The sequence below is a fragment of the Taudactylus pleione genome, unplaced genomic scaffold (assembly GCF_031769625.1).
Source record: "Taudactylus pleione unplaced genomic scaffold, aTauple2 ptg000343l, whole genome shotgun sequence".
NCBI classification, from domain to species: domain Eukaryota; kingdom Metazoa; phylum Chordata; class Amphibia; order Anura; family Myobatrachidae; genus Taudactylus; species Taudactylus pleione.
Genome location: NW_028284744.1, coordinates 774822 through 796370, shown reverse-complemented (window position 1 = coordinate 796370; position 21549 = coordinate 774822). Strand labels below are relative to the sequence as shown.

At 47.8% G+C, this 21549-nt stretch overlaps 1 protein-coding gene across 2 annotated transcripts in view; it reads left to right on the top strand.

Moving 5' to 3' along the window:
* SURF1 (SURF1 cytochrome c oxidase assembly factor) overlaps positions 1 to 21549 on the top strand; it is a 143807-nt gene that overhangs the window by 83592 nt on the left and 38666 nt on the right. For both annotated transcript variants that reach the window (XM_088443995.1, XM_088443996.1), the window contains exon 7: positions 6429 to 6591. In XM_088443995.1, the coding sequence (XP_088300121.1) occupies positions 6429 to 6591 (163 nt within the window). The remainder of the gene's footprint in view (positions 1 to 6428; positions 6592 to 21549) is intronic.

The window sequence follows — 21549 nt, the reverse complement described above, 5'->3', positions numbered from 1 at the left end:
AAGTACGTATACGCTATTGTGCGACCAGCCACATAAAAAAAAATAATGCGACTACCACACAACCGTATAATTACTTATTTAACTGCGTACGCAAAAGTGCATCTTTTCTGTGCGCAAAACTGCGACTCAGCCGCATACTCAATACTGCGGCACCCCTTTTAAACGCTAGGTTCTATCAACAAAGGAAAACAAACTTTTTCCTTTCTTGTCCTGGATTCTAGTCAGCTTCCTTTGCTCACAGGAAAACGGATAGCGATTTTTCAGCACAAAGCGGTTGCAGGAAAACCCTGCATGTGGCCACTCCACCCTTTGCTGAGATATCGATAGCCGTATGTGCCGTGTGAGTAGGTAAGTGACTTCACTCGATGAGCCCCCATCTGACGATATTAAAATTAACCTCTATATACCCCTGCCTATACCTTCTAATGTCCTGCCTATACCTTCTAAGGATGACGCTAATTTGCGTACGCAGTCATACCGTAAATAACGATTTAGACGTGGAATCTGTGGTTCCAAAGCACAAGTGTTATTCAGGTAAAAGTTCAGACAGTTACACGCAATTAATCTAGACACAATTTAGGCGCAAAAGGAAATTATACAGACTCAAGTACAGTATACATACACAGCGCTTCCGGACCCGGAGATAGGCATCAGCAAGAGACCCCTAGTCATTCAGCACGAAGACTAAGAACTAGCATTTGAGCACACATATTTATACCCCCCCAGAATAAACAGGACAATAGGGAAGTTTGTTGCTGATGTCATTGGTTCCCAGGGGAGAAGCATCTGTTACAGCGCATTTAACAGGCTGGTTCAAATAGACTCTCCCTGCCTCTAACAGCTGGGGATCTTTCCCTTCCCGCCCCCTGCAACAGTTGTTCATGAAATATACATTTTGTTGCTTGTAGGCTGTGCAATCCATAACTCGAGATTGCATGATGCGACCTCCCCACCGATAACATCGGAATACTGTAAAAAGAATACGCATCAGTACAAAACCAAACACGACTTGTTTAGCATGTATAATACCTTAGTTATCAAATATCTTTATTTCTTAGCATTTAAACTAACTGAACCAACTTAAATCATACACTTTAAAGCTTATTAAACCTTATGTGTGAATATGTATGTGTGAGTATTCGGGGTTTGATATAAAGACGTATTAATGTGTGTATGAGGAAGTGAACATCTTAACTCTCACTAAGTGAATATCTTAACAGTGTGACATGCTGAGCCAGATAGTTCCACATGCCCACTCTGCCAGCAGTCCCCCCCCCCACCTGTCCCAGGCTTCAAAAGAAAAAACTTTATTCTTCCAGTCTCTTGTGTGAAATGCAAATAGCCCAGCTACAAGAGATAGACCTAAGATGACACTCTAGTCTTTGAAATTATGTCATTGCAGGAAGCCTGCTAATGTAGGTGTGTATTCGTGCCAGACCACCTGTAGTGAGGGCACTGTCCAGGAAGCTTATCTACACAAGCTTAGTAGTCATTTGCTTTGTTCAGCTAATGCAATCAATTTTGGCATACTGTAAAGTAATTTCTGAAATATATCCTTTATAATACGTAAAGTCATGAAATAGGCTTCTGGTGAATCGCCGTAACTTGCTAATAGTATTATCGCCACATGTACTAAAGTGTGAGTTTATCTAAAATGGCACTTAGGCGGCCATCTCGCAAAATGGCGTCTTGCGGCCAGTCGCAAGATGGTGTCGCTGCGATTCAATTTTAAACTGAACTTGTCTCAGCCAATTATTCAGCTTCGACGGTCATGACGTGCATGCCGGGGAATGGTCGCCTAGTGGACAGGTGGGGTTCTACCAGGGGTGGACTTCATGGCCTCCAGACACAATCGTAAACTGCAGTGTACGGGTCCAGCACAAGGGACGCCGAAGCAGCCTTCGTAGACGCCTTGTCAGTGAAGTGGACCTTCCATCTGGCGTACCTATTCCCTCCAGTTTCCCCTTCTTCCTCGGGTCCTTCGGAAGTTCAAACAAGAATGAGGCACTGTCCTACTGGTGGCTCCGGTCTGGCCCAGACGACATTGCTACTCCAATCTGCACAGCCTCGCATAGACGCTCCTCTCCTACTTCCTCAACGTCCGGACCTATTGTCTCAGCGTCCGTCTGTCTTTGATGGCGTGGCTCTTGAGAGATCCCTCCTAAGGTCCAAAAGGTTTTCTAGCTCGGTAGTCCAGACTATGCTCAGAGCCCGTAAACCGGCCTCTGGCCCTGATTCAGAGCGCTCGCTGTGAATCAGGGCTGTCCCTTCTCCTTTTTGGAGCGGCCTCCTGGCCGCTCGCATAGCTGTGGGTGACCACCCATAGCTATAGCGAGCGGCCAAAATGATGGGCTTGCGACGAGACCCTGCGGTAGGGTCTCGCTGCCGCAAGCCCTGGAGTGCTTTTGGCTCTAGAAGATCCAAAACACACTCCCACTGACATCACTAGTGATGTCAGTGGGGCCGGCCCCAGATGGTAGGCGTTCCTATGGGAACGCCTCCGTCTGGGCAGCCACGCCCACCAAAGGGCGTGCTGTCAATCACCATCGACAGCACGCCCCCTTTGGTGCGAGACCCATAACGACAGCTTGGTCGTCATTATTCAGGTCTCGCGCATGCGCACGATGGAGCCGGCTCCCTCGTGCGCATGCGCACTTGGGCAATATCGACCCGCTTGCGAGCGCTCAATGCTCGCGAGCGGGTCTGAATCTGGCCCTCTGTTTGGATCTATCACCAAGTTTGGCACACATACTTCCAGTGGTGTGGTACCAGAAACTACGACCCTCAGGTTTTTAGGGTCTCTAGAGTCCTGGATAATAAGAATTAGGTACGCAATGGATTCTGTGTGAGAATCAGTTGTACTACTGAGCTGCTACACGTAATGGGATCTGCAATCCACTAGATGAAGTCTGAACAAGAAAAAAGTGTAGCGTTGGTAGACAACAAGAATAATTTAATACACAATAAAACAATAAACATAAAGACACATATACATATAAATGAAGCGCCTATTGGCTATGGTGAATAAATAACCAAGTTGCTATAAATGAGGAAGATGAAAAGATCATTCAATATAACTTCCCTAACAGTATCAGTCCATGTGTTGGAATATATTAATAGTGGAATAGGGGTCTCACCCTATATAGAGCTGTCCACAATGTCCAATACACAGTAAGGAAAGATGTTTCCAATTGGTATAGCAAAGGAGCTCAATCGGAGGAAGGGAAGGGGATTAACAGAGCTGTTGGATACGGCCTTTAAAGAGGTCACTGCTATTGACAGATCTTCACTCCTTGTGGTAAATAAAGAGAAAAAAAATAATAAAAAAAGATAATTCCCAAGACGATAAAATAGATAAATCCATCGTATTTGTATCTAAACAAAAAAGTGCCTCTTATAAAATGAAGGAAATCCTCAAGAGGAATTTTCATCTACAATTAGGAGGAAGGGGGGTACACATGCGCTCCTATGTGTGTGTGGGGGGGAAATGAGTGAGTGGGTGGGGGGACTTGGGAGAGCGGAATATGGGGGGGTATGTTGTGTCAGGGGACGGCTTGTGTCGGTGTGTGCCTGCAGTGTAGGTGGTGTACAATGAAAAGCCAGACAATGGAAATAGAATCCAACCTGTTTAATGGTGAGACACAATGCTCCCTAGGAGGTTCCGTGAGTGGGATTGGGGATGGGTGGCGGGCTCCGTAGTTTCCTGGTCAGGGAGTTGGTGGGCCCTTTTAGGGGGCTCCTTGCCGTGCGGCCCTTACTTCTGCCCGTCCCCTATGCTGGACCTATGGTCTCAGTCTTAGTGGACCAGGATTTGTAATGTTGACAGAAAAAGTCCCGTATAGTGACAGTCGCGGCGTCCCGCACTGATCGTCAATTACCTACCGGTAGGTGTGCCGTCCCTGGTTGGTGCACAGTTGTTGTGTGGTCCGGTGGTTGCTGGCACCCTGTGAGCCCGCAGGGTGTACCTGGACGGACGCCAGTTCGCTGCTTCAAGGGTGGGGATGATGCGGTGGACCGCGTTAATAGTTCTGTACCACCTTGCCGTGAGGTTGATGATGAGTACCAAGGTGGGGTGGTGCAGTAATCTGTGCGGGGGTGTGTCTCCAATGCGTTTCGGCCTTAAGCCTTTTTCAAGGAGTTACTGATAGATGGACTGAGGGGTAATATATAGGTGGAGGGTGGGTGTGTGGGTGTGCCCAGTGAGTTGGCTAGCCTATCGGAGCTGAGGTGTTGGTCAGGTATGGGATGCAGGTAGGTAGGAGGGGGCAGTGTGGGTGATTGACACTTGGATGGGCTAATCAGTGATCAGTTGAGGTTACACTGTGGGCGGGGGGTGTGTGTGTTTGGGCGCGTGGTTAACTCCACGTGGTGATGGCCGGGCAGTGAGCGTTGCCGTGGGAGCGCCGGGTTACCCTCTGATGTCACTTCCCAGGTGCGCGTCAGTGCCCGACTTCTAGAAAGCCTGGTGGGGCATGTGGTCCGGGGGTGTGGCGTGCCGTGTGATGCATAGACGCAGGTACCCCCCTGCGTCGAGCGTCACATGGTGTAGTCCAGCCTATCAGAGAGGGGATTCCCGGTGGCATTGCTAGTCTCCATGGTGACACTAGCTTACCGGGACCTTGGCTACAGCGGGCGCTGTGTGCTGCATGTGTTGCGTGATGCGCGCCTATGCTGGGGGTTTCTAAATGTCCATGAACAGTCACACTCAAGGGACACACGCCATCCCCTGACACAACATACCCCCCCATATTCCGCTCTCCCAAGTCCCCCCCTTCCCCGCCCTGTTCTTCCCCCAACCCCCCCCCAATCACTCCTCATTTCCCCCACACATACACACATAGGAGCGCTCGTGTACCCCCCTTCCTCCAGCTTAAATACGACAGGACCCGGTACTCCTGTTCCACGTGCAGCACCACCATACCCCATTCTTTGCCCCAGTCTACCCGCAACCCCCCCCGCCCCCTCCCCTCTCACACATCCAATAAACTCCCCCACTAGGACCTGGAGCGCAGACCACTCTGCTCATTACACAATCTTCTACAATTAGATCCAATTCTAAAGAAAGAATTAAGTAATGAACCCATCGTGATCTTCAAAAAGGTGGATAACTTACAAGTTAAATTGGCACCCAGTCATTTCAAAAGGCGAACCAATAATACATATAACGGCACAACCCCCACTATACCTTGGGCCCCTAAACCAGTGGGATGTTCAGGAGCATCCCCACCCATGATTAACTGCTTTGGAACTTCCTCAAGGTATGCCTGTGGCCCCTGCTGAACAAAATGAGTTATGGTAAAACTTACCTTTTGTTAACTCTTTCTTCGGGCCATAGGGTCCACAGGGCACCCACCCTTACGCACCTGGCTAATATGGGTTATGTTTCCTGGTCACTGGTTTCCCGTCTCTTTGATGTGAGAGTGTGATTCTTCTGTGTACCAGTCTTCCTTCTCTCCTCTTCTCCTCATGCCTTGGACTTGTTAACTGATTACCTGAGGCTGGGTGGCGGGGGGGAGGAAGGTCCAGAGCCATCTGGGATTCCAAAAAGCTTATCTCTTTGGTGTCTGGCCCTTAAATCACCACCTACACCCCCAAGGTATCTCTGTGGACCCTATGGACTTCGAAAGAAAGAGAGTTAACAAAGGTAAGTTTTACCATTACTCTCATTATTTTGTTAGCCTTATCACAGAACATTGAGGATAATTAGAATTGAAGGAGCTGAGTACGCTGATGCTGGCCTGCAGTTCCTCGGATGCCAAAAAACTATGGTCAATCTAACCATCTAGTAGCAGAGAGTTTTAAATGGAGACCCATCATTTAATACAGGGTGTACAATGTCAAGAAATATTATTATTCATCTGAGCTACATAATAGTAGAGCTAGAACATCAACAAACCAAGACCAACCTCTATTACCAGCTCAGCCAAGTGACTTCTTCCTGTTCTAGGTTTATGACCTCCCCAGTTAAATACAGTCCATCTGTTGTATCTGCTGTAAACTATATTTTCTAATACTTATTCATTCATTAATTTATGTGCAAAATAAACATTACAAAAAATGGAGAAAAGAACTTTGTACAGGAACTGTAGATTGTCCAGAACAGGTTTTGTTTTAGAGGAAGGTTTGTTTATAGTCAGGTGCAAGAAGATGCCAGTAGGTGGCCAGTAGGTGGCAGGTTGCTGCTATTATACAACAAAGATCATACATAGACCATATGCATAGCCATAGACCATAGCCATATTATATAGCCATAGACCATACATAGACCATATGCATATACATAGCCATAGATCATAGCCACTCTACATAGACTATAGCATGTCCCAGGCAGAGATGGCAAGTAACAAATCCGTATAATGTGAAGTATGAAACAGATGGCAGTCAGGGAGAATGTGACTCTTATCTATTCTCATCTGTGTATCCTATAGGTTGAAGGTGACATTGATCTGGTTGGCATTGTAAGACTCTCAGAGACCCGCAAACAATTTGCCCCTGAAAATGATATACAGAAGAATATGTGGTATTACCGGGACCTGGCAGCCATGGCAAAGCAGACTGGAGCAGAGCCCATATATATTGAGGCAAATTCAGGTAAGGTAGCCCATATAAAGGGTGTAAAACACTCCCAATCCTGGCACTAAAAGTTATTGGGTAAAGAAATCTCTAATTCTGGTCAAGGATCAATAGTAAACATGAAGTAAATAAATTATTAAAGTACAAAAGATAACTTTTAGCGTGACTGGATAAAAGTTCACCAGATTCCAAGACCAGTTTCTTAAGTGATCACATAGGTTCTGTGAACAGGCTGAACCCATTTATTTTATGTCACATGGCCTCGATTCCTGCTTAGTACATTATGCTAATGTGAGAATCCGGCTGCGTATACATATGGGAACGTATCCCACCTCATGTTCTTACGTCCACAGCCGTAATCAGGAGTATCAGGACTTACACCTGCCCCATGCTGGGTACAATGGTCCATCTGGCCTCGATTCCTGCTTAGTACATTATGCTAATGCTAGAATCCGGCTACGTATACATATAGGAACGTATCCCACCTGATGCTGTTACGTCCGCAGCCGTTATCAGGATTATCAGGACTTACACCTGCCCCATGCTGGGTACAATGGTCCGTCTGGCCTCGATTCCTGCTTAGTACATTATGCTAATGCTAGAATCTGGCTGCGTATACATATGGGAACGTATCCCACCTCATGTTCTTACATTCTCAGCCGTTATCAGGAGTATCAGGACTTACACCTGCCCCATGCTCGGTACAATGGTCCGTCTGGCCTCGATTCCTGCTTAGTACATTATGCTAATGTGAGAATCCGGCTGCGTATACATATGGGAACGTATCCCACCTCATGTTCTTACGTCCTCAGCCATTATCAGGAGTATCAGGACTTACACCTGCCCCATGCTGGGTACAATGGTCCATCTGGCCTCGATTCCTGCTTAGTACATTATGCTAATGTGAGAATCCGGCTGCGTATACATATGGGAACGTATCCCACCTCATGTTCTTACATTCTCAGCCGTCATCAGGAGTATCAGGACTTTCACCTGCCCTATGCTCGGTACAATGGTCCGTCTGGCCTCGATTCCTGCTTAGTACATTATGCTAATGTGAGAATCCGGCTGCGTATACATATGGGAACGTATCCCACCTCATGTTCTTACGTCCTCAGCCATTATCAGGAGTATCAGGACTTACACCTGCCCCATGCTGGGTACAATGGTCCATCTGGCCTCGATTCCTGCTTAGTACATTATGCTAATGTGAGAATCCGGCTGCGTATACATATGGGAACGTATCCCACCACATGTTCTTACGTCCTCAGCTGTTATCAGGAGTATCAGGACTTACACCTGCCCCATGCCGGGTACAATGGTCCATCTGGCCTCGATTCATGCTTAGTACATTATGCTAATCCTAGAATCCGGCTGCGTATACATATGGGAACGTATCCCACCTCATGTTCTTACGTCCTCAGCCGTCATCAGGAGTATCAGGACTTACACCTGCCCCATGCTGGGTACAATGGTCCATCTGGCTTAGATTCCTGCTTATTACATTATGCTAATGCTAGAATCCGGCTGCGTATACATATGGGAACTTATCCCACCTCATGTTCTTACGTTCTCAGCCGTCATCAGGAGTATCAGGACTTACACCTGCCCCATGCTGGGTACAATGGTGCGTCTGGCCTCGATTCCTGCTTAGTACATTATGCTAATGCTAGAATACGGCTGCGTATGCATATGGTAACGTATCCCACCTCATGTTCTGACGTCCACAGCCGTTATCAGGAGTATCAGGACTTACACCTGCCCCATGCTGGGTACAATGGTCCATCTGGCCTCGATTCCTGCTTAGTACATTATGCTAATGCTATAATCTGGCTGCGTATACATATGGGAACGTAACCCACCTAATGTTCTTACGTCCTCAGCCGTAATCAGGAGTATCAGGACTTACACCTGCCCCATGCTGAGTACAATGGTCCGTCTGGCCTCGATTCCTGCTTAGTACATTATGCTAATGTGAGAATCCGGCTGCGTATACATATGGGAACGTATCCCACCACATGTTCTTACGTCCTCAGCTGTTATCAGGAGTATCAGGACTTACACCTGCCCCATGCTGGGTACAATGATCCGTCTGGCCTAGATTCCTGCTTAGTACATTATGCTAATGTGAGAATCCGGCTGCGTTTACATATGGGAACGTATCCCACCTCGTGTTCTTACGTCTGCAGCCGTTATCAGGACTTACACCTGCCCCATGCTGGGTACAATGATCCATCTGGCCTCGATTCCTGCTTAGTACATTATGCTAATGTGAGAACCGGCTGCGTATACATATGGGAACGTATCCCACCTCATGTTCTTAAGTCCGCAGCCATCATCAGGAGTATCAGGACTTACACCTGCCCCATACTGGGTACAATGGTCCGTCTGGCCTCAATTCCTGCTTAGTACATTATGCTAATGCTAGAATCCGGCTGCGTATACATATGGGAACGTATCCCACCTCATGTTCTTACGTCCTCAGCCGTTATCAGGAGTATCAGGACTTACACCTGCCCCATGCTGGGTACAATGGTCCATCTGGTCTCGATTCCTGCTTAGTACATTATGCTAATGTCAGAATCCGGCTGCGTATACATATGGGAACGTATCCCACCTCATGTTCTTACATCCACAGCCGTTATCAGGAGTATCAGGACTTACACCTGCCCCATGCTGGGTACAATGGTCCATCTGGCCTAGATTCCTGCTTAGTACATTATGCTAATGCTAGAATCCGGCTGCGTATACATATGGGAACGTATCCCACCTCATGTTCTTACAACCACAGCCGTTATCACGAGTATAAGGACTTACACCTGCCCCATGCTGGGTACAATCGTCCGTCTGGCCTCGATTCCTGCTTAGTACATTATGCTAATGTGAGAATCCGGCTGCGTATACTTATGGGAACGTATCCCACCTCATGTTCTTACGTCCACAGCCGTTATCAGGAGTATCAGGACTTACACCTGCCCCATACTGGGTACAATGGTCCGTCTGGCCTCGATTCCTCCTTAGTACATTATGTTAATGCTAAAATCCGGCTGCGTATACATATGGGAACGTATCCCACCTCATGTTCTTACGTCCACAGCCGTTATCAGGAGTATCAGGACTTACACCTCACCCATGCTGGGTACAATGGTCCGTCTGGCCTCGATTCCTGCTTAGTACGTTATGCTAATGTGAGAATCCGGCTGCGTATACATATGGGAACGTATCCCACCTCATGTTCTTACGTCCTCAGCCGTTATCAGGAGTATCAGTACTTACACCTGCCCCATGCTGGGTACAATGGTCCGGCTGGCCTCGATTCCTGCTTAGTACATTATGCTAATGTGAGAAGCCGGCTGCGTATACATATGGGAACGTATCCCACCTCATGTTCTTACATCCACAGCCGTTATCAGGAGTATCAGGACTTACACTTGCCCCATACTGGGTACAATGGTCCATCTGGCCTCGATTCCTGCTTAGTACATTATGCTAATGTGAGAAGCCGGCTGCGTATACATATGGGAACGTATCCCACCTCATGTTCTTACATCCACAGCCATTATCAGGAGTATCAGGACTTACACCTGCCCCATGCTGGGTACAATGGTCCGTCTGGCCTCGATTCCTGCTTAGTACATTATCCTAATGTGAGAATACGGCTGCGTATACATATGGGAACGTATCCCACCTCATGTTCTTACGTCCTCAGCCGTCATCAGGAGTATCAGGACTTACACCTGCCCCATGCTGGGTACAATGGTCCATCTGGCCTCGATTCCTGCTTAGTACATTATGCTAATGTGAGAATCCGGCTGCGTATACATATGGGAACGTATCCCACCCCATGTTCTTACGTCCTCAGCCATTATCAGGAGTATCAGGACTTACACTTGCCCCATACTGGGTACAATGGTCCATCTGGCCTCGATTCCTGCTTAGTACATTATGCTAATGTGAGAATCCGGCTGCGTATACATATGGGATCGTATCCCACCACATGTCCTTACGTCCTCAGCCGTTATCAGGAGTATCTGGACTTACACCTGCCCCATGCTGGGTACAATGGTCCATCTGGCCTCGATTCCTGCTTAGTACATTATGCTAATGCTAGAATCCGGCTGCGTATACATATGGAAACGTATCCCACCTCATGTTCTTCCGTCCACAGCCTTTATCAGGAGTATCAGGACTTACACCTGCCCCATGCTGGGTACAACTGTCCATCTGGCCTCGATTCCTGCTTACTACATTATGCTAATGTGAGATTATGGCTGCGTATACATATGGGAACGTATCCCACCTCATGTTCTTGCGTCCTCAGCCGTTATCAGGAGTATCAGGACTTACACCTGCCCCATGCTGGGTGCAATGGTCCGTCTGGCCTCGATTCCTGCTTAGTACATTATTCTAATGTGAGAATCCGGCTGCGTATACATATGGGAACGTATCCCACCTCGTGTTCTTACGTCCTCAGCCATCATCAGGAGTATCAGGACTTACACCTGCCCCATACTGGGTACAATGGTCCGTCTGGCCTCGATTCCTGCTTAGTACATTATGCTAATGCTAGTATCCGGCTGCGTATACATATGGGAACGTATCCCACCTCATGTTCTTACATCCACAGCCGTTATCAGAAGTATCAGGACTTACACCTGCCCCATGCTGGGTACAATGGTCCATCTGGCCTCGATTCCTGCTTAGTACATTATGCTAATGTGAGAACCCGGCTGCGTATACATATGGGAACGTAACCACCTCATGTTCTTACGTTCTCAGCCATTATCAGGAGTATCAGGACTTACACCTGCCCCATACTGGGTACAATGGTCCATCTGGCCTCGATTCCTGCTTAGTACATTATGCTAATGTGAGAATCCGGCTGCGTATACATATGGGAACGTATCCCACCTCATGTTCTTACGTCCACAGCCGTAATCTGGAGTATCAGGACTTACACCTGCCCCATGCTGGGTACAATGGTCCGTCTGGCCTCGATTCCTGCTTAGTACATTATGCTAATGTGAGAATCCGGCTGCGTATACATATGGGAACGTATCCCACCACATGTTCTTACGTCCTCAGCCGTTATCAGGAGTATCTGGACTTACACCTGCCCCATGCTGGGTACAATGGTCCGTCTGGCCTCGATTCCTGCTTAGTACATTATGCTAATGCTAGAATCCGGCTGCGTATACATATGGGAACGTATCCCACCTCATGTTCTTACGTCCACAGCCGTTATCAGGAGTATCAGGACTTACACCTCACCCATGCTGGGTACAATGGTCCGTCTGGCCTCGATTCCTGCTTAGTACGTTATGCTAATGTGACAATCCGGCTGCGTATACATATGGGAACGTATCCCACCTCATGTTCTTACGTCCACAGCCGTAATCTGGAGTATCAGGACTTACACCTGCCCCATGCTGGGTACAATGGTCCGTCTGGCCTCGATTCCTGCTTAGTACATTATGCTAATGTGAGAATCCGGCTGCGTATACATATGGGAACGTATCCCACCACATGTTCTTACGTCCGCAGCCATCATCAGGAGTATCAGGACTTACACCTGCCCCATACTGGGTACAATGGTCCGTCTGGCCTCGATTCCTGCTTAGTACATTATGCTAATGCTAGAATCCGGCTGCGTATACATATGGGAACGTATCCCACCTCATGTTCTTACGTCCACAGCCGTTATCAGGAGTATCAGGACTTACACCTCACCCATGCTGGGTACAATGGTCCGTCTGGCCTCGATTCCTGCTTAGTACGTTATGCTAATGTGAGAATCCGGCTGCGTATACATATGGGAACGTATCCCACCTCATGTTCTTACGTCCTCAGCCGTTATCAGGAGTATCAGTACTTACACCTGCCCCATGCTGGGTACAATGGTCCGGCTGGCCTCGATTCCTGCTTAGTACATTATGCTAATGTGAGAAGCCGGCTGCGTATACATATGGGAACGTATCCCACCTCATGTTCTTACATCCACAGCCGTTATCAGGAGTATCAGGACTTACACTTGCCCCATACTGGGTACAATGGTCCATCTGGCCTCGATTCCTGCTTAGTACATTATGCTAATGTGAGAAGCCGGCTGCGTATACATATGGGAACGTATCCCACCTCATGTTCTTACATCCACAGCCATTATCAGGAGTATCAGGACTTACACCTGCCCCATGCTGGGTACAATGGTCCGTCTGGCCTCGATTCCTGCTTAGTACATTATCCTAATGTGAGAATACGGCTGCGTATACATATGGGAACGTATCCCACCTCATGTTCTTACGTCCTCAGCCGTCATCAGGAGTATCAGGACTTACACCTGCCCCATGCTGGGTACAATGGTCCATCTGGCCTCGATTCCTGCTTAGTACATTATGCTAATGTGAGAATCCGGCTGCGTATACATATGGGAACGTATCCCACCTCATGTTCTTATGTCCTCAGCCGTCATCAGGAGTATCAGGACTTACACCTGCCCCATGCTGGGTACAATGGTCCATCTGGCCTCGATTCCTGCTTAGTACATTATGCTAATGTGAGAATCCGGCTGCGTATACATATGGGAACGTATCCCACCCCATGTTCTTACGTCCTCAGCCATTATCAGGAGTATCAGGACTTACACTTGCCCCATACTGGGTACAATGGTCCATCTGGCCTCGATTCCTGCTTAGTACATTATGCTAATGTGAGAATCCGGCTGCGTATACATATGGGATCGTATCCCACCACATGTCCTTACGTCCTCAGCCGTTATCAGGAGTATCTGGACTTACACCTGCCCCATGCTGGGTACAATGGTCCATCTGGCCTCGATTCCTGCTTAGTACATTATGCTAATGCTAGAATCCGGCTGCGTATACATATGGAAACGTATCCCACCTCATGTTCTTCCGTCCACAGCCTTTATCAGGAGTATCAGGACTTACACCTGCCCCATGCTGGGTGCAATGGTCCGTCTGGCCTTGATTCCTGCTTAGTACATTATTCTAATGTGAGAATCCGGCTGCGTATACATATGGGAACGTATCCCACCTCGTGTTCTTACGTCCTCAGCCATCATCAGGAGTATCAGGACTTACACCTGCACCATGCTGGGTACAATGGTCCATCTGGCCTCGATTCCTGCTTAGTACATTATGCTAATGCTAGAATCTGGCTGCGTATACATATGGGAACGTATCCCACCTCATGTTCTTACGTCCTCAGCCGTTATCAGGAGTATCAGGACTTACACCTGCCCCATGCTGGGTACAATGGTCCATCTGGCCTCGATTCCTGCTTAGTACATTATGCTAATGTGAGAATCTGGCGGCGTATACATATGGGAACGTATCCCACCTCATGTTCTTACGTCCACAGCCATCATCAGGAGTATCAGGACTTACACCTGCCCCATACTGGGTACAATGGTCCGTCTGGCCTCGATTCCTGCTTAGTACATTATGCTAATGCTAGAATCCGGCTGCGTATACATATGGGAACGTATCCCACCTCATGTTCTTACATCCACAGCCGTTATCAGAAGTATCAGGACTTACACCTGCCCCATGCTGGGTACAATGGTCCATCTGGCCTCGATTCCTGCTTAGTACATTATGCTAATGTGAGAATCCGGCTGCGTATACATATGGGAACGTAACCACCTCATGTTCTTACGTTCTCAGCCATTATCAGGAGTATCAGGACTTAAACCTGCCCCATACTGGGTACAATGGTCCATCTGGCCTCGATTCCTGCTTAGTACATTATGCTAATGTGAGAATCCGGCTGCGTATACATATGGGAACGTATCCCACCTCATGTTCTGACGTCCACAGCCGTTATCAGGAGTATCAGGACTTACACCTGCCCCATGCTGGGTACAATGGTCCATCTGGCCTCGATTCCTGCTTAGTACATTATGCTAATGCTATAATCTGGCTGCGTATACATATGGGAACGTAACCCACCTAATGTTCTTACGTCCTCAGCCGTAATCAGGAGTATCAGGACTTACACCTGCCCCATGCTGAGTACAATGGTCCGTCTGGCCTCGATTCCTGCTTAGTACATTATGCTAATGTGAGAATCCGGCTGCGTATACATATGGGAACGTATCCCACCACATGTTCTTACGTCCTCAGCTGTTATCAGGAGTATCAGGACTTACACCTGCCCCATGCTGGGTACAATGATCCGTCTGGCCTAGATTCCTGCTTAGTACATTATGCTAATGTGAGAATCCGGCTGCGTTTACATATGGGAACGTATCCCACCTCGTGTTCTTACGTCTGCAGCCGTTATCAGGACTTACACCTGCCCCATGCTGGGTACAATGATCCATCTGGCCTTGATTCCTGCTTAGTACATTATGCTAATGTGAGATTATGGCTGCGTATACATATGGGAACGTATCCCACCTCATGTTCTTGCGTCCTCAGCCGTTATCAGGAGTATCAGGACTTACACCTGCCCCATGCTGGGTACAATGGTCCGTCTGGCCTCGATTCCTGCTTAGTACATTATGCTAATGTGAGAATCCGGCTGCGTATACATATGGGAACGTATCCCACCTAATGTTCTTACGTCCACAGCCGTTATCAGGAGTATCAGGACTTACACCTGCCCCATGCTGGGTACAATGGTCCGTCTGGCCTCGATTCCTGCTTAGTACATTATGCTAATGTGAGAATCCTGCTGCGTATACATATGGGAACGTATCCCACCTCATGTTCTTACATCCACAGCCGTCATCAGGAGTATCAGGACTTACACCTGCCCCATGCTGGGTACAATGGTCCGTCTGGCCTCGATTCCTGCTTAGTACATTATGCTAATGTGAGAATCCGGCTGCGTATACATATGGGAACGTATCCCACCTCATGTTCTTACGTCCACAGCCGTTATCAGGAGTATCAGGACTTACACCTGCCCCATGCTGGGTACAATGGTCCGTCTGGCCTCGATTCCTGCTTAGTACATTATGCTAATGTGAGAATCCGGCTGCGTATACATATGGGAACGTATCCCACCTCATGTTCTTACGTCCGCAGCCTTCATCAGGAGTATCAGGACTTACACCTGCCCCATACTGGGTACAATGGTCCGTCTGGCCTCGATTCCTGCTTAGTACATTATGCTAATGTGAGAATCCGGCTGCGTATACATATGGGAACGTATCCCACCTCATGTTCTTACATCCACAGCCGTCATCAGGAGTATCAGGACTTACACCTGCCCCATGCTGGGTACAATGGTCCATCTGACCTAGATTCCTGCTTAGTACATTATGCTAATGCTAGAATCCGGCTGCGTATACATATGGGAACGTATCCCACCTCATGTTCTTACGTCTGCAGCCCTTATCAGGAGTATCAGGACTTACACCTGCCCCATGCTGGGTACAATGGTCCATCTGGCCTCGATTCCTGCTTAGTACATTATGCTAATGTGAGAATCCGGCTGCGTATACATATGGGAACGTATCCCACCTCATGTTCTTACGTCCTCAGCCATTATCAGGAGTATCAGGACTTACACCTGCCCCATGCTGGGTACAATGGTCCGTCTGGCCTCGATTCCTGCTTAGTACATTATGCTAATGTGAGAATACGGCTGCGTATACATATGGGAACGTATCCCACCTCATGTTCTTACGTTCTCAGCCGTCATCAGGAGTATCAGGACTTACACCTGCCCCATGCTGGGTTCAGTGGTCCATCTGGCCTCGATTCCTGCTTAGTACATTATGCTAATGTGAGAATCCGGCTGCGTATACATATGGGAACGTATCCCACCTCATGTTCTTACGTCCTCAGCCGTTATCAGGAGTATCAGGACTTACACCTGCCCCATACTGGGTACAATGGTCCATCTGGCCTCGATTCCTGCTTAGTACATTATGCTAATGTGAGAATCTGGCTGCGTATACATATGGGAACGTATCCCACCTCATGTTCTTACGTCCACAGCCGTTATCAGGAGTATCAGGACTTACACCTGCCCCATTCTGGGTACAATGATCCGTCTGGCCTCGATTCCTGCTTAGTACATTATGCTAATGTCAGAATCCGGCTGCGTATACATATGGGAACGTATCCCACCACATGTTCTTACGTCTGCAGCTGTTATCAGGACTTACACCTGCCCCATGCTGGGTACAATGGTCCATCTGGCCTCGATTCCTGCTTAGTACATTATGCTAATGTGAGAATCCGGCTGCGTATACATATGGGAACGTATCCCACCTCATGTTCTTACATCCACAGCCGTTATCAGGAGTATCAGGAGTTACACCTGCCCCATGCTGGGTACAATGGTCCATCTGGCCTCGATTCCTGCTTTGTACATTATGCTAATGCTAGAATCCGGCTGCGTATACATATGGGAACGTATCCCACCTCATGTTCTTACGTCCGCAGCCGTTATCAGGAGTATCAGGATTTACACCTGCCCCATGCTGGGTACAATGGTCCGTCTGGCCTCGATTCCTGCTTAGTACATTATGCTAATGTGAGAATCCGGCTGCGTATACATATGGGAACGTATCCCACCTCATGTTCTTACGTCCTCAGCCGTTATCAGGAGTATCAGGACTTACACCTGCCCCATGCTGGGTACAATGGTCCATCTGGCCTCGATTCCTGCTTAGTACATTATGCTAATGTGAGAATACGGCTGCGTATACATATGGGAACGTATCCCACCTCATGTTCTTACGTCCTCAGCCATTATCAGGAGTATCAGGACTTACCCCTGCCCCATGCTGTTTACAATGGTCCATCTGGCCTAGATTCCTGCTTAGTACGTTATGCTAATGTGAGAATCCGGCTGCGTATACATATGGGAACGTATCCCACCTCATGTTCTTACATCCACAGCCGTTATCAGGAGTATCAGGACTTACACCTGGTCCATCTGGCCTAGATTCCTGCTTAGTACGTTATGCTAATGTGAGAATCCGGCTGCGTATACATATGGGAACGTATCCCACCTCATGTTCTTACATCCACAGCCGTTATCAGGAGTATCAGGACTTACACCTGCCCCATGCCGGGTACAATGGTCCGTCTGGCCTAGATTCCTGCTTAGTACATTATGCTAATGCTAGAATCCGGCTGCGTATACATATGGGAACGTATCCCACCTCATGTTCTTACATCCACAGCCGTTATCAGGAGTATCAGGACTTACACCTGCCCCATGCTGGGTACAATGGTCCATCTGGCCTAGATTCCTGCTTAGTACATTATGCTAATGCTAGAATCCGGCTGCGTATACATATGGGAACGTATTCCACCTCATGTTCTTACGTCCGCAGCCGTAATCTGGAGTATCAGGATTTACACCTGCCCCATGCTGGGTACAATGGTCTGTTGGAAAACAGACGTCAGCTCACTGTGAATGAGGTCTGAAGTCAGTCGGATCAATTCCGTACGATACGTTTGGCGTCGCCCTGTTACCTCCCAGAAACATCCATTTCACAAATAGTGTTGCCGCAGTCAGATGGATCATCTTTGTATGCGCTAGCCATCTCCGTCCATGTGCTAAAGCCTAATTTGACTCATGTGCAGACACAATTTTTTCCTTTGGCGTATGCGCATTGAACTGTAATCTGCTCAGATCGTCCGCATTGTGATTTACGTCCTTCTCAGAATCGGCTGCTTAATGTGGAACATGAAGGGTTTGTAAATGAAGACACTAAGGGCCTGATTCATTCGCAAATGCAACTACATATGGAACGATTCTTAGCCATTGCGCATGCAGAGAGGAATCCATTGCAGAGTGACAGTGAGCGTTTGGGGGTGGTGACGGGGGAGTGGTCGGAGACTTGTAGTGTCTGCGGAAGGTCAGACCTGGTGTGAATGCTGCGTGAGTGGTCGATTTGTGCTTCGATGATACCAATGTTTACACTGAAGAGCAGCAGTGGACGGATAGGGGAGCGCAGCAGTGGGCGGATAGGGGAGCGCAGCAGTGGGCGGATAGGAGAGAGCAGCAGTGGGCGGATAGGGGAGCGCAGCAGTGGGCGGATAGGGGAGCGCAGCAGTGGGCGGATAGGAGAGAGCAGCAGTGGGCGGATAGGGGAGCGCAGCAGTGGGCGGATAGGGGAGCGCAGCAGTGGGCGGATAGGAGAGCCCAGCAGTGGGCGGATAGGAGAGCGCAGCAGTGGGCGGATAGGGGAGCGCAGCAGTGGGCGGATAGGAGAGAGCAGCAGTGGGCGGATAGGGGAGCGCAGCAGTGGGTGGATAGGGGAGCGCAGCAGTGGGCGGATAGGGGAGCGCAGCAGTGGGCGGATAGGGGAGCTCAGCAGTGGGCGGATAATAGAGAGCAGCAGTGGGCGGATAGGGGAGCGCAGCAGTGGGCGGATAGGGGAGCGCAGCAGTGGGCGGATAGGGGAGCGCAGCAGTGGGCGGATAGGGGAGCGCAGCAGTGGGCGGATAGGGGAGCGCAGCAGTGGGCGGATAGGGGAGAGCAGCAGTGTGCGGATAGGGGAGCGCAGCAGTGTGCGGATAGGGGAGCGCAGCAGTGGGCGGATAGGGGAGCGCAGCAGTGGGCGGATAGGGGAGCGCAGCAGTGGGCGGATAGGAGAGCGCAGCAGTGGGCGGATAGGGGAGCGCAGCAGTGGGCGGATAGGGGAGCGCAGCAGTGGGCGGATAGGGGAGCGCAGCAGTGGGCGGATAGGAGAGCGCAGCAGTGGGCGCCTTCATGTCTGCAGAGCTTTTGCGAGCATCAGATTATTTTTGCAGCTCTGATAACCGTAGTGAACGCTGCTGAATCAGGCGCTAAGTATGTACATGAAAAAAAAAGTCTCTGCGCCAGTATGATCAATCACAATTTTCAAAGTTGTTACTTGATAACAATTTATTGTACAAACATAAATCTGAAATGCACTTCAATAATGAAAATATACTTAGTAACATACGCTAAGAACAAATGTGCACATTATAACAATATATACAGTTATTAAATTGCCTCAAACACATGTATCACAATATATCTGACACATACATAGCCTAGTATTGTAAACCTTCAGTTTACTGACAGCCGGCATCACGTCCATCAATTACTATATACTGTATGTGTGTATGTATATATATGTGTGTGTGTGTGTGTGTGTGTGTGTGTGTGTGTGTGTGTGTGTGTGTGTGTATGTATGTGTATATATATATGTGTATGTGTATATATATATTAGGGGTGAGCGGGTTCGGTTCTACTCGGTTCCGTTCGGTTTTAAAAACCAAATCTTATTGACTATCCAAAACTTGTGACAGCTGATAGCCAATAAGATTCGGTTTTTAAATCCGAACGGGACCGAGTAGAACCGAATCCGCTCACCCCTAATATATATATATTTGTTTACACAGCGGGTAAAATAAGTATTGAACACATGAACATTTTTCTCAGTAAATATATGTGTAATGGGGCTATTGTAATGACATTTTCACCCATGAAATCCACACATGCACAGAAATCAAACCATAGATGTCCATAAAATAAGTTGTGTGTAATAATGTGAAATGACACAGGGAGAAAGTATTGAACACGATTACTGAAATGTGTTTAATACTTTGTACAAAAGCCTTTGTTGGTAATTACAGCTTCAGGACGCCTCCTGTATGGAGAAACTAGTCGCATGCATTGCTCAGGTGGGATTTTAGCCCAGTGTCCAAATCTTATAGGTTCCGTGGCCTCTTCTATGATCTCTGATCTTTAGATCTTTCCATAGATTCTCTATTGGATACAAGTCAGGTGATTGGCTGTGATTGGCTGGGCCATTCTAGCAGCTTTATGTTCTCTCTCTGACACCAGGTGAGAGTGTCCTTGGCTGTGTGTTTGGGATCATTGTCTTGCTGAGATGTCCACCCTCGTTTCATCTTCAGCATCCTGGTAGATGGCAGCAGATTTTTATCAAGATGTCTCGTTACATTTTTCCATTCATCTTTCCTTCAATATGAAGTATGGCAGCACCGTATGCTGAAATACAGCCCCACACCATAATGTTCCCACCTCCAAACTTCACTGTTGGTATGGTGTTTTTGGGGTGGTGTGCAGTGACATTTCTCCTCCAAACATGGTGTGTATTATGGCATCCAAAGAGTTCAATTTTGGTCTCATATGACCAGACTATATTCTCCCAGTATTTCACAGGCTTGTCCAAATGTTGTGCAGCAAACTTTAAACAAGCTTCAACATGCTTTTTCTTCAGCAATGGAGTCTTGCGTGGTGAGCGTGCATACAGGCCATGGTGGGTGAGGGCATTACTTATTGTTTTCTTTGAAACGATTTTACCTGCTAATTGCAGGTCTTTTTGAAGCTCTCCAGAAGTGGTCCTTGGCTCTTTTACAATTCTTCTGATAATTCTTTTCACTCCTCTGTCAGAAATCTTGCGAGGAGCACCTGGTCGTGGCTGGTTTATGGTGAAATGTTCTTTCCACTTCCGGATTATGGCCCCATCAGTGCTCACTGGAACATTCAGAAGTTTAGAAATCCTTCTGTAACCAATGCCTTCATTATGATTTGCAACAATAAGGTTGCGAAGGTCTTGAGAGAGCTATTTCCTTTTACCCTTCATGAGATGTTTTTTTGTGTGACACCTTGGTAATGAGACACTTTTTTATATGCCATCAGTTAGGACTGAACCAGCTTTTATTAATTTGCACTGACTAGGGGCAGGATTTCTTTTTAATTACTGATATATTTCAGCTGGTGTCTTGGCTCCATGCCTTTCAGCACCTCCCTTTCTTCATGTGTTCAGTACTTTTTTCCCTGTGTCGTTTCACATTATTAGTTACACATAACTTAAGTTATGGACATCTATGGTTTGATCTCTTTGCATGTGTGGATTGCATGGGTTGTTGCTGACATTTGATGAAAAGTTCATAACAATAGCCCCATTACACAGGTTGAGTCTCCCATATCCAAATATTCCAAAATACGCAATTTTTTTGGCTTGACTGAGATAATGAAACCTTTGAT